The sequence below is a fragment of the Podarcis bocagei genome (assembly GCF_964188305.1).
Source record: "Podarcis bocagei genome assembly, chromosome: Z".
NCBI lineage: Eukaryota > Metazoa > Chordata > Lepidosauria > Squamata > Lacertidae > Podarcis > Podarcis bocagei.
The window spans coordinates 44,628,719-44,642,283 of NC_138140.1; the positions used below are offsets into that span (position 1 = coordinate 44,628,719).

The 13,565-nt window shown below is 45.4% G+C and overlaps 1 protein-coding gene across 3 annotated transcripts in view; it reads left to right on the forward strand.

Annotated features, from left to right (window-relative positions):
- Positions 1 to 13,565, forward strand: part of CD99L2 (CD99 molecule like 2) — a 74,297-nt gene that overhangs the window by 41,934 nt on the left and 18,798 nt on the right. Inside the window, exons 2-8 of one of the 3 annotated variants that reach the window (XM_081179080.1) lie at positions 1,463 to 1,528; positions 1,771 to 1,809; positions 3,405 to 3,497; positions 5,189 to 5,266; positions 6,717 to 6,809; positions 8,855 to 8,890; positions 12,803 to 12,872. In XM_081179080.1, coding sequence (XP_081035206.1) covers positions 1,463 to 1,528; positions 1,771 to 1,809; positions 3,405 to 3,497; positions 5,189 to 5,266; positions 6,717 to 6,809; positions 8,855 to 8,890; positions 12,803 to 12,872 — 475 coding nt within the window. The remainder of the gene's footprint in view (positions 1 to 1,462; positions 1,529 to 1,770; positions 1,810 to 3,404; positions 3,498 to 5,188; positions 5,267 to 6,716; positions 6,810 to 8,854; positions 8,891 to 12,802; positions 12,873 to 13,565) is intronic. The other 2 variants (XM_081179079.1, XM_081179081.1) reach the window with 2 other exon arrangements.

Sequence of the window (13,565 nt, forward strand, 5' to 3'; positions counted from 1 at the left end):
CAGTCCAGAGTCAGAAATCCTTATTTACCGTAAATCACTCAGGGATCTGCCATAATATCCTTATCTCAATTTCCCCCTCCCTTCCACCCCTTTCAGTGCAAATATAGAATTATTATCTTTCATCTTGGAGTGCGTTTTGCTAAAAGATGCAGTATCGGCTAGGTGTTGTTTCTCATTCTCCCCCCCCCCTCTGTTTTGTCAGATGATGTGCCAATATTTTTACAGTGTTTTCCCTCCAAACGTATAATAACCAGGAGAACATCCACAGATGAGTGGCATATTGAGAGATGGAAGAATCAGTAGGCTCTGCCTTGACAAACATGAGTGAAGCCCATGCATTTATAGACAAAGAGAGACAAACAGAGAACCTAAACTCTGACTTGCCCTGCAATTTCACAGCGATGAGATTCTGGGAAAGTGGCTGAACCCAATGGGAAGGGACAGATTTGAAAACGTGTCACAAGCTGAAGCAATCTGGCTAAATGCTGCCTTGCCACCTTCTCTGTTTTCAATTGATGACCTCCCTGTATTGGGGATTAGAGACTGGTCATGTAGTGGTTAGAGCAGTGGTTCTCCAAGGGTGTGGCAAGCCTGGTGGGAAGATTCAAGGGCAAACAAATAAACATTTAAACATTTCTGTGTTGAATGTCTATACAATCAGAAACGGTATTCACGCCTCTCTTCAAGAGCATTGGCTATTCTTCTACAGTTCTACATATTGCGGTGAACAGTGATATTCAACTCTTGACAAATATGAAAGACCAGAAAAGAGTAAGGCTTATTTGTGCTGATGAGAAGATGAAAGCTTGTTTTGTCTCAAAATAGACCTTATATAAATGAGATTATCCAGCAAAAGAAAGCTCACGCCTCTCATTGAGTCTGTATACCTACTTAAGGTACATATGTAAGAGGCTCGTTTATAATTATATTTTGGGAATGATTCACGTTCTTATATAACTGCATTGTTTTATACATTCTGGATGCCCCACAATCACATTCTAAAGTAGTTGCGTTGTATGTTATAAATCAAGCACTGCTAGGAGTGGTTTCTTTTTGTTTTCCAATGGATTTATTCCCAATAAAAAAAAAATCGAGCAAATTTTTATTCTGAAAGTGTGGTCCAGATAAAATTTTCTGAGGACCATTAGGTTAGAGTGTCAGAGTAGGACCTACTCAGCCACGAAGCTTACTGGTCATGTATGTATGTGTTTATATGCCGCCATCTGACTGGGTTCCTCCAGCTGCTCTGGGCAGCTTCCAACAAATTAAAACACAACATGACATCAAACATTAAAACTTCCCTGAACAGTTGCTGTCTCTCTGCCTGCCTGCCTACCTCACAGGGTTGTTGTGAGGATGCAGTTCGGATGGGGAGAACTAGTATAGCTCCTTGAGCTCCTTAGAGGAAAGGTGGGATATAAATGCAGCAAATAACTTACCTGTGCTATTTCTTTGTCTCTAGGATATGCCGATGATTTCGACTTCAATTTAGAGGATGCGCTGGATGATGGCATTCCAACGAAACGGCGTAAGTCACCCTTGTGCTGGAGAGAATTGGGTGGGGAGAGCAACCTGCATTATATATTGATGTTTTCACAGATGCAGGCACCTCCTACTGTTATTTACAGCTTAATAATAAACTCAGTGGGTATTGAACTCAATGGGACTTGCTTTTGAGCACACATGTGCTTGTGCTGTGAGATTCAGTGAACTTTTAATTCTTCATCCAGTTAAAATGTCCTTCCTTCCCTCTTTTTGTCTTAACTACAGCTACTCCCAAGCCACCCAAAAAGCCTTCCAGCGGAACAGGTGAGATGTTTTGCTATCTCTTATTTATAGCAAAAGAGTGGAGTGAATCAGGGGCAAGTTGCTGTTTGCAGGTGGGATTTAATCACATAGCGGCAAATTCAAGTTCTGCAATCAAAGATGATTTGAAGCTGTTGGCACAACTAACCTGCTTTGCTCCATAGAAAAGAAATGGACTTTCTGCAGTAAGGAAAGTGATGGGGAAATGCATTGGAATCACATTTGCTTGACAAGTCATTGTCTAACCTCCCTGCAAACAAATCAAAACGAGTGCGCGATAAATAGCTGAAAACATCTAGACTCCATACGTACTTTGTGCGAACAGATCATGAGCAAACCCAGAAGGGACCAAACCCAGGAGAAATTGCTGTTTATTTAGAGACAACTAAGTGTTTCTGGGTAGGAATGGCAACTATTGATTGCAGGTTGTGGGGTCTGACAGACCCTGCAAACGCTTTCTGTTTCTTCTTGTGGCTGATGCTGGTTAATGGAGTGGTAGGGGCCTCTGGCTGGGTTGTAGGGGCAGGATGAAGAAGCAATGCTGAGAACCAACTGGGCAAAGAAGTCCCAAGGCTCCTGCTACCACCAAAATTGCCACATGGCTTGGTCCTTGCCCATTCCACCTCTTTCACCTGGTGCGGGGATGTGGCAATGGAGGAAGCACACGCATGCAGCTCTCCCTCCCCCAATCTCATGTGTGTGAAATGTTGCAGTGAATCTGAGTTAATGGATCTGAGTTCAACAAACTTGACTCCTTAGGTGGGCCACTGCCAGGGACTGGTTGGGCAACAAGGAGTTGTGGCGACAACTGGGAAACCCCCAAGGGAAATCCCAGAGGAAGAAGGCTCAAAGCCTGCGGATTGGTGGTGGGACAATCAGAGAGAGACGATTGGGAGGAGGGCCTGGATGCTGAAGGGGCAACAGGGTTTAGTGAGCAGAAAGAGCTGGTGGCAGGGAACAGTTCAGACTCCAAGGCTGAAACAGAAGAGAGGAGTCAGGGGGCAGCTGAAGAAGCCAGGGAGTCTCCCTCTCCTGCTGTAACAAGTTTCCTCCCCTTTAGTCTCCAAGAATGTGCGGAATAATTAGGGCAGGACAGAGGTCAGAGATGTGCAAGCACAGTTTGAGACTGCTTGGGAAATACCCAGGAGAAAGGTGGGAAGGCAGGGACCTTCAGTCCTGGCAACTGCTCCATAGCGGCAATACCTACTGGGGAGAGTTGCTGAGCAGCATGCCATTTCCTTGAATAAAGAGTTAACTTTGCTGACAACTGAGCCCTGCGTCTTTCTTGCTGACCTGCAGCTGACTCCAACCTTTACAGCTACACCAGTAATGAAAACACTGTACCAGGCACACCAGTCGCAGGAGTGTCTGTATTTTAGTGGAATGCTGTCACTGCCGGAATATCTCTGTGCTGCCTTAGGGAGTCCCTCTTTCATTATGTCATCCTGGCCTGCTTTGCAGGGAAGTTGTGAAGGTAAAATGGGATAAGCCAGGAACTCCTTGGAGAAGAAGAGAAGATACACACGGTGCAGAAAAACCCAACCACCTGTGGCTTATTTGTCTCTCTGTGTGTGCTTCTGTATTTATCTGCCAAATAGGTGACTTGGACTTGGCTGACTACTTCGACACCCCACCAGAGATGACAACTAAATCAACCAAGGTGACCACTGGTCCTTATCCAAGGAAACCAGGTGAGTCCTTCCTTTCCCTGCTAGGCTTTATTATAGCAGAAGGGCAGGAACCTCCAGATAATTGTTGGGCTCCAACTTCCACCAGCTTTAGCCAGCATGGTGAAAGGCAAAAGATGATGGGAGCTGTAGTCCAGCAGCACATGGGGCAGGGGAGGCCCACAGGTTCCCCATCCCTGTTTTATAGCAAAGTTTCCTAAACACCTGAGCCACCCACTGTCAACCTTCACAGGATCAAGAGCTGCAAGTTCTTCCTGTTGCTCCATTTTGGTTTCCATCTCTGCTTTTGCTTCTCCCTTCTCCTGTCTCTCCTTTTCTTTTACTTCTTGGTGGGGGGCGTTGTTTGTACCAGGGGTGGGGAACCTCTCTGCCCTTCTAGGGGGTCCCCATTCCTCACATAAGGCTGTTTCCCCCCCCCCCACTACACCCACATGTCCCACACCTGTCATGACTTCAAAGGAACAATCAGGAGGTTGAAGTGATTGTTCCTTTGCTGGTCCCACACTTTGTTCCAGGAGTGCAAAGTGGTTTCCCCCAAAATAGCTGCTAAAAAAGAGGGGCCCCCTTCCCCTGGAGCAACAGCAGCACAGAGCTGTTTCAATGCCCTTTTTGCAAACAGCCCCATGCTGGTCTTTTGAGTCTCTTGTTCTCTGCACAAGGCTGTTTTGCAGAAGAGCTTTCAAGCCGACCCATGCTACTCTTTGAAGGTCCAACAACTCAGGAGTGCAGCATCACCTGACATTACAGTGACGTCAGGTGACTGATAGGTAGTTGGTGGCCTTGCCCACTTGCCAGATTTCTCCTGCTAGGGATCCAGGAGATAAGGATCTGGACCTGCAGCCAGAAAATGTTCCTCACCACTGATCTGTACTATGACCCAGCACATATGGACACAACAGGCTCCCAGTGCTGTTTTTTTTTTTTTTTTTTTGCTCATGGAAAGAGTTGTATGTGGGTGTTTTGTCCAATATCACTTGTGGGGATGGGGCGGGGAGTTGGGTTGTATCTCCTAACTCCACCCTAGTTGTTGTGTCCCCTATTGGCTCTGCCCCCCCAGGCTGTACTTTATTAATAACAATAATATTTTATTAAGAGAATTTCATTTATGAAAAAGTAGGGTGAGGAAAGAAAGGGGGGAGTGAGTGAGAATGAAAAAAAATAATACTGCAAAATTGCCATACATTAATATACAGATGTGTATATTCTTAATATCCTGATACACATATAATTGTTAGTAACCTAATATATTCTGTGTAAACATTCCAGATATCATGGTATTTATCCAAAGAGAGTCTGCAGCTATAAGCTGCCCATTCATAGGTTGCCACTGTTATCTTGTCGAGCCATTGATTAAGGGGAATCGTATCTCTATTCTTCTAGTTCATCAGTTATCAGTCTATTGGCCACCATTTGGGTGTGTAGAATCCATTTCTGCTGTCCTGTTGTCAATTTCCATACAATGGGTATATATAGTTCAAGAGAAAATTCGCCTCCTAAAATCTTAACCCCGCCCCAATAGTGTTTTGTTTATACAGTCCCCTGGCCGTACTTAGGGTGGGTGGGCAGTGAGAAGAGAGCAGCCCGCCTGAAAGAGGCTCCTCCTGTGGCTTAAATTGCTCCTGCCAATCTTTTCATTCTTTACCCAATCGCCACTATTTTCTGAGTCACCTTCCCTTGTGTTCCTCTGTCTTCAGATGATATCCACTGGAACGTGATGCATACCACCACCAAGCAGCCTAAAACTACCAAGGCTCCACCCAAGAAGGTCCCAGGTAAGTGACAACCTCTACAGAGCGCACAAGACACCCATGGCTCATGCCAGGAATGTGTCAAGGGACTTATTACACTTTTTCTTCCTGGATAGTGTTATTTTCCCTAAGAAGTGAATCAAGTGTGTGATGCTCCAGGGCCTATTCTGGCATACCATTCCACAAACAGGGCAACTGTGGACATCCCCATGCGCAAGCCTTGGCCAACATGATAGAGTACATCCAGGGACAAGGTTGTCCCAATGTTTCTCCTGCTCCCATCCTTACCGCTTTGGCCTCAAGTGGGAGGATGATGGTGCAGACAACGCTGTTAAGTGCAGGGCGCGTCTTGCAATATATCCTGTTTTCCCGAAAATAAGGCAGTGTCTTATATTAATTTTTGCTCCCAAAGATGCGCTAGGTCTTATTTTCGGGGGGTGTCTTATTTTTCCATGAAGAATACGGTACACATTTATTGCCTAATTGTGAGTGAGCCAGACTTCATCAGGGCAGAGCGAGCAGCAGGTGGCAGCTTGTCCTGGCAGCGGCGCGGGCTCTCTGATTCGCACTGCCTGAACAGCTCCGGTTGCGCTGCAGCCAATCAGTGAGCTGCGCGGCAGCACCTGCCGCTACGGTCCAGAGGAGTCAGATGCCTTACAGTAGCTTTGGGGGCCTTATATTCCAGGGAGGCCTTATGTTTGGGGGAGGCCTTATTATCTGGGAGGTCTTATTTTCGGGGGGATGCCTTATTTTACAGCGAGAGGCAAAACTAGAAGTATGTCTTATTTTTGGGGGATGTCTTAAAAGCTCTAAAGCATATAATAATCTAATACAAATTCAATCTGGGAAGGTTCTGTTACTTTGTTTTGTTTTCAAAAGCCAACCTAGAGGGAGGAAAAGTATAAATAGACCTATTCATTCATTCACTCATTCATTCATTCAAAGACCTCTTCATATTTTCCTGCAATTTCAACTGCTCAGTAATTCAGTTATGTCCTGTTATGCACTTTGCACAGAGGTTGCCCTGCACAGTGGTTCAAGCTGCAGGGAAAAGCACATACTGTCTTTACCAGTTTGAATTTGTATTAGATTATTATATGCTTTAGAGCAGTGGTTCACAATTAGCTGATTACTGAGAACTCCCTATTTTCCCTATTTTTCAAAAGCCAAGCCACGGACTCCCCTACTTTTGAAAATTTTGGTAACTCTTATTTACCTCTGCAAAGCAATTTTTTGAACAAAATGTGGAGTAGCCCCTAATAAGCAGATGATTTTGGTATACTAAAAAAACAGGCCATAAAATCTGTGATACTACCATGCAAAAATGACAAAAATTTAGTTGTGGGGGAGGCCAGGGATGGGGCCACAGACCCCTTGGGTGCGTTCTCTGGACCCCCAGAGGTTCCCTAATTGGTAACCACTGCTTTATAGAGCAACAGATGCATTCAATAGTAATCCATGTGCAATTTCCCAGCCAAAGATCCAATGGATTTCGACTTAGCTGATGCTTTGGATGACCACAACCCTGGACAAGGTGGAGGAACGCCTAATGTAAATCCTGGTGGAGGTAAGTTGATAGATCAGTATTAGCTTTGTGCTTTACTTCTAAATTTTAGATGATTTGGCCAGCATTTTTCTCACAATGGTGCTTAATATGCATCAAACTTTGACACCCGCAGATACCATGGAACTGGGTGGCTTGGAAGAGACCACATGGCTCATGAGTGGCATTATAATAGGAATTGGGAACCCTTTACAGCCCCAGGGGCCACATGCCAGTGGAGTCTTGTGGAGGAAGGTCTTGAGTTGGCCCCTAACTTCCCATAGGTTCCCATAGTGCAGAGCCCGTCAGCCACAAAAAAAAGTCTACCAGACCAGGCCGCTTGCTGAATGTATCAATGTTAGCAACATACCGTATTTTTTGCTCTATAAGACTCACTTTCCCCCTCCCAAACAGTAAGGGGAAATGTGTGTGCGTCTTACGAAGTGAATGCAGGCTGCACAGCTATCCCAGAAGCCAGAACAGCAAGAGGGATTGCTGCTTTCATTGTACAGTGATCCCTCTTGCTGTTCTGGCTTCTGAGATTCAGAATATTTTTTTTCTTGTTTTCCTCCTCCAAAAACTAGGTGAGTCTTGTGGTCTGGTGCATCTTATAGAGCGAAAAATACGGTATATCTTCTCCCTTCACTTTCCCAATGTTAAAAAACAAACAAACATTTTGTACAGTTTCCCTCCTGGTCACCAGGAGATGATTCTCCAGGAGGCCAAGTGAGGTGCTGTTCACAAGTTAAACCTAGCCAACCTACGTAGGAAGAGCGAGTTGACTTGGGTGAGCATCTGTGTGTCACCTTTCCCTCTGATGCAGCCAGGTGCGGTGGTTGTGGATGGGCCCAGCTTAAAGCGGGAGAGGGGACCCATGGCATTTGGGCCCAGAGAAGCTGGTGGAGGAGGCCCCACTTATTTCAAGCCCAGAAACCTTAGCACGTAGATTGGATGAGTTGATACAGAGGTCCCGCTGAGTGAAGGAGATTCCCCTTGTCAGCCAAAACTGGGTTGGAAGAATCCACTTCCTTTAAGGCTGCCGTGCTCACATTTTGAGCCATCTGTGGGGCGTATAGGAAGGACTCTTTTCTCATGTTGATGTTACAGTGAACCAAACCTCTGATGTAGCCAAAGTCTTGGGGTGGCAAACAAAACAGGATACCTTCTCATGGCCAAAGCTTGACAGCTCAAAAGGCATACAGGAAGTCTGGATGACATGCTCAAGTCACGCTTGAGTCTGCCGTAGGAAGGGGTTGTTGTACTTCCCCATTGCACAAAGAAAGCCCTTAAAATAGCAATGGGAAAGGGACACAAACACACATTTTTGCCAAAAGGTAGGTCACTGTGACTTCACCTCTGGCTTTATGGCTGTGCTTATTGGTTCATGGGATTCGCTGCATGAATCAACAGCACAGGCATAGTAGAGTGGATGAACAATAGTAATTTAAACAGAGGACCTGTAATAAAATCTTGCAGCGTGGGGTGTTGCTGTTCAGGGTTGCATTCCATTCCTCGTTCCCTGCCCCATCCCAGCAGTCAACATTCTGTGGCCTTAGAGCATGCTTAGTCCTAATGTGGGGCTAATTTGGGGTTCCCTCCCCTCCGTAGGGTTTTTTCTAAAGGTTTTCTGGATTTTTGCAGATGGTAGGGCTCCCCCAAATCTGCTGAGGATTCTCACTTGTGCACGGCCGGTGCTGTTTTAGCAACATAAGTGGTGGCATTTGCACCCTGAACATTGCATATAGAAGAAGTGGTCACATTGATGCTTTGCTGTGAGAAACACATGGCCCTCAGCTTTAAACCTCCTCTCCCTTTCATATGACCTGTTTGGCCAGATAAATTTCCTTATGGATCATTCATGTCTCCCTTGTTTGTCTCCCTCCACCCTATCCATATAGGTAACACTAGAGAAATAAACAGATGTGTTGGCAGAATGTTCATGTTATTGATACCAACTTGCACTCTTTTTTTCCTAAAACATGCGTAATTTGCTTTCATCGTGTTGCAAAACCTAAATCAACAGCTGCTATTTTCTGTGATCAGTTAATGAATAAAGAATCCTGTTCCAGGCTCGAAAGGTACAGGTGGAAGAGGTGGAAAACCTGGTAAGGAGTCTTGGATGGGCTCCCAGTTGCTACCTTTCCCCTTCCTGTCACAGTCCTTTGTTTTCTGCCGTCCACTCCTTCTAAGCACGGAAAATCCATCCTGTTACTTATCTGTGCAATGCGCTGGGGGCGAGGGGGGATTTTAAATGCTGAACGCCTCTACTAATTTTCCCTTTCAATTAGCATTCTCTAATTTTCACATTTATTATTGACTTGGTCAACTTCAGATCTTGTGAGATGGCCTTTTGCTGTTCCCTGCGTTACTTTTTTCCAAAAATGAAACACTCTAAGAAAGGCTGCCATTACGAAATCGAAAACCGGATAGTGATCCATTTTGTACATCCCAGCAAGCTGTAGCTAATAGTTTACCATCATGGTTCCTAGAGGGCACTTTCACTCCACCCCACAAGTAAGCAGAGGAAATAAGCCATGATCCCTAGCTTAGGTGTGCATCTGAGCCAGGCACAATGGTCTGTTTTGCTCCAGCAACCCATCTTCAGTTACTACAGATTGTGTCTTCCAGGGAGCAAAACCCAACTGTTGTCCCTGGTGTGGATTTAACCTTAAGGCAAGAATTGTGGTTTGTATCTTCTGCCCACTAGTGGGAAGGAATGAAACAGTTGAAGAAAGACATAACCACAGTTTAAGGGAAGGTGTGGCCTAATATCACACTGCTGGAAAGCTTCAAGGAGGGATGGGGAACCTGTGACCCTCCAGTTGTTTCTGGACTACCTTGGCCGTGCCGGCAGGGCAGAAGATCCCTCACCCTGGTTCAGAGCCAGTTCCTTCCTGTATTTATGTGGAGAGAGCACACGGGGAGGAGTGTCCAGGGAACACTTTTATTTGTTTTCCTGTTACCTAAAGCAGCACTTCCTCTTTTTCTTTTTTTTTTTTAAGCTGAGAGAGGTGCTTCCCGTCAGGGTTGTTGTGGGCCAGTTGCACTATTGACCTGACTGTCAGCATCATTATAAGACAGGGACAGGGAACCTTTTGCTTGTGGGCCAAATGTGACCTATGATGTCTCTCCATTTGGCCTGCCAGGCCATTTTTAGAAAGCCATGCCCTACACCTGACATTATGGTGGGTAAAGGTGAGGTGTGAAAGGAAGAAACAGGAATTCAGGTTGACTTTGAATTGTTCCTCTGCTTGAACAAGGCAGACTCCCAACCACCCATCAGCTGATGCGCGGTGAGAGCACAGCTTAATCAAGGAGGGTGGAGCAGTTCCCACTGAACGAAAATACCTCACAGCAGGATAGGACTGATAGGAAAAGGGCTGTTCTTCAAATCTCCAAATTTCAGCGGTTTAAGGAGAAGGCTGGAGATGCTTACAAAGGGCTTACAAACACCCCTGAGCTGTGTTTTGAAGTCCTAACAATTGGAGCTTCAAAGCGCAGCATGATGTCAGGTGATTGACGTATGGGTGACCCCATGCACCTGCAAAATTTGGTCTGCCAGAGTCTGGGGAAATTTAGATCTAGCTTGCTGGCCAGAAAAGGTTATCCACCCCTGTAATAAGGGCCTGTCTTTATATTCTCCAACCAGTGGGGCCTGGGAGAAGGATTTGCCATCTAGCTTTTCCAGTTCTCCTTTTTCTTTCCCAGCTTTCTCCTCTGCTTGCTCCCTTCTCCTCTCCACTGCTATCCAGCATTGTGGGTTCCTTGCTTGCTTGCTTCTACCCACAGTATCACGTGGGAGAGTTTGGAAATTTATACATGATGTGCTTGGTCTTGAATTCTAAGCAAGCAATAACAAATTGATCTGTGTCTTAAGTTTTTGTGAGTTTTTTTCTATACCACTTCATTTCTGAGGTTTCTAAGCGGCGTACATAAGACTTATAAAAGCATACAGCGGATAAAATCAATTAAAATGAATCATCTTGCATGTGGCTGATCAGAGCTGTTGCTATCCCAGCTGGCCATTGCCAAAGCATGGTGTGTATTTGTTTCCTTCTTAGCTACTGGAAATTTTTTTGCGCAACATTAACGCCAAAATGTTTGACTTTGGGTTTAGCTGGTTGCATAGGAAGAGAAAGACCTGGACTATACACACAGCTGTAGAAATCATTTTGATTCCCACCCCCAGCTGACTTTTAATGATATATTGACCTACATTGATATCTGCCATCACTTTGTCTTGTTTTAAATAGTTGTTCAGATTTTTAAATTTTATTTTTATTATTGTTTTGTATTGTAAGCCACCTTGTTTGAGTACATGCCCTGAAAGGTGCACATAGGTCACATAGAATTGTAGAGTGGAAAAGTGGCCTCAAAATACTTTAATATTAATAGAGAACAGGGTTCTGAAGTGATAAAATGCTCCAGGTGTTGGGAGGCGAATCAGAAGTTTTGAATCTCCCTTTTGTGAAAACACACATACAGGAAAAAAACAACCCCCTGAGAACAGAAAACTAGCAGATGAAACGAAGAAGGCTAGAAATCTACCCTATTGTCCTAGTGTTCTGTTTTCATTTGCAGCGAGTTTATATCGTGTGTGCACGCGTTCAGAATGTGTATCCCCCCTCACCTGTAGCCTGAAATGGTACATTCGGGTTGCCAAGTGAAAAAAGAGAGAGCAGGACTTTTATCGTTGCGTTAAGCGGGGATTTCAGCAGCTGAAGCTCATCATGACAGGTGAAGAAGAGGACAGGGCTACTGCCCTTTAATGGAGGTGTATTTCTACACATCTATTCAGAAGCTACACCTTCTGAAATTCCCCACCTACACAACGCGCCTATTTGGCACAGTGTTTCTCAGACTTGGGTCTCCAGCTGTTGTCAGACTACAAATTCCATCACCCCTGACCACTGATCCTGCTAGCTAGGGATGGTGGGAGTTGTGGTCCAACAACAGCTGGAGACCCAAGTTTGAGAAACACTACCCTAACCCACCCTAACCAGTCCTCCTAAAGGTCCCAGCAGCATCATGTCTTGCAGGAGGACATCCATTAGTTCATCCTGCACGCCTAATTCAGTTTTATGAATTTAGCAAACCTCAGCAGATTGCTAAAACACACACAGAGTTTTCCATTTCTGGAAGTATTTGATATGACTAGTCATGCTGTTCCCCATAACACAAATGTAGAAGGATTCTTCCTGCTTTTAATTCCAATAGGGCAGGAGGGGGGAACTTGTGGACCTACAGATGTAGGTTGGACTGCAACTCCTATCATCCCTGATTGGTCATACTGGCTGGGGGGTGATCGGAGTTTGAGTCCAACAGCACTTGGAGTTCTGCAGGTCCACCTCCCACTCTACTGTAGGGATACTGTAACACCCGTAGATGTTATTTTTTAAGAAACGATTATTTTTAGTTTTGCCACATCTTTTGACTGCACTGGTCCCAAGAGCAGCGCACAGAAATGCATACTAAAATACTAAAGCAGCAGTCTGTATAAAAACCCGAACAGTTCCGTCACAGGAAAACACACACCAAAAGCAACAACCAAATAAATAATCCAGCAAAACCACAAACAGACAGAATAATGGGAGCTGCACCAGTATCAAGCTGGCATATCTGTCTTGTGTGCACTAAAATGATGGCAGAAAATCTCTTGCCACAGAGTATGGGATTCCAGAGTGCTCTTTGCTACCCTTCTTCAAGGGCAGCCTCACATAGGGTAAGTTAGAGTAGTCTAGAAATCATTTGAGTATGCTCAGCCAATGGCAAGCGAGGGATGGGGCATTGACTTGGAGTTGCCCTTGTTGTTGTTTTGCTTCTTCTCACATCTTAAGTCCTTGTTTCCCAGTCGGTACCTAACCAGCACCAGTCCAACTAAGAAATGCTTCTCTTCCTCCTGAATGCGGCACTTAAAGCCATCTTCCTTTTAACAAATAGGAAACGAATGTCTTTTTGAACCTAAAAACTTTTTCATGGGCTAATGCAAGCAATTCCATCCCCTTCCAACCTTTCAGGGTTTTCGGATGATGACTTGGCTGGAATTGTGGACGAGGGCGGCTACCAGCCAGATAAAAAGAAAGGTAAGTTCTCTCTTTGTTGCTCAGCTAAGAAAGGGGACACCAACAAAAAGGGACACAAAGTACATTTTTATATGGGCAGTCCAATTGCAAAGTTAATGCCTGTAGAGCTGGGATGGGGAAATCTGTGGCACTCCAGACTAAAACTCCCATGATCCCCGACAACTGCCCTTGTGTCAAAAGCGAGCCAGAAGTAAATCACACCCCGCTAGTTGGAGTTAACTCATGACACAGGTGGCGCTGTGGTCTGAACCACTGAGCCTAGCGCTTGCTGATCAGAAGGTCAGTGGTTCGAATCCCCGCAACAGGGTGAGCTCCCGTTGCTCGGTCCCTGTTCCTGCCAACCTAGCAGTTCGAAGGAACGTCAAAGTGCAAGTAGATAAATAGGTACCTCTCCAGCGGAAAGGTAAACGGGTTTCCATGTGCTGCTCTGGTTCGCCAGAAGCGGTTTAGTCATGCTGGCCACATGACCCGGAAAAACTGTCTGCAGACAAATGCCAGCTCCCTCGGCCAGTAAAGCGAGATGAGCGCTGCAACCCCAGAGTCGTCTGCGACTGGACTTAACTGTCAGGGGTCCTTTACCTCTGCCTTTTTATGCACCAACTTGGAAGAGTGTCAGGCCGAATGAGCACAGAGCTTGCCCCCAAGAAGCAGTTGCTAACACTGAAGTTCTCCCTGTCCCCACAGCTGCTAAGTCCCC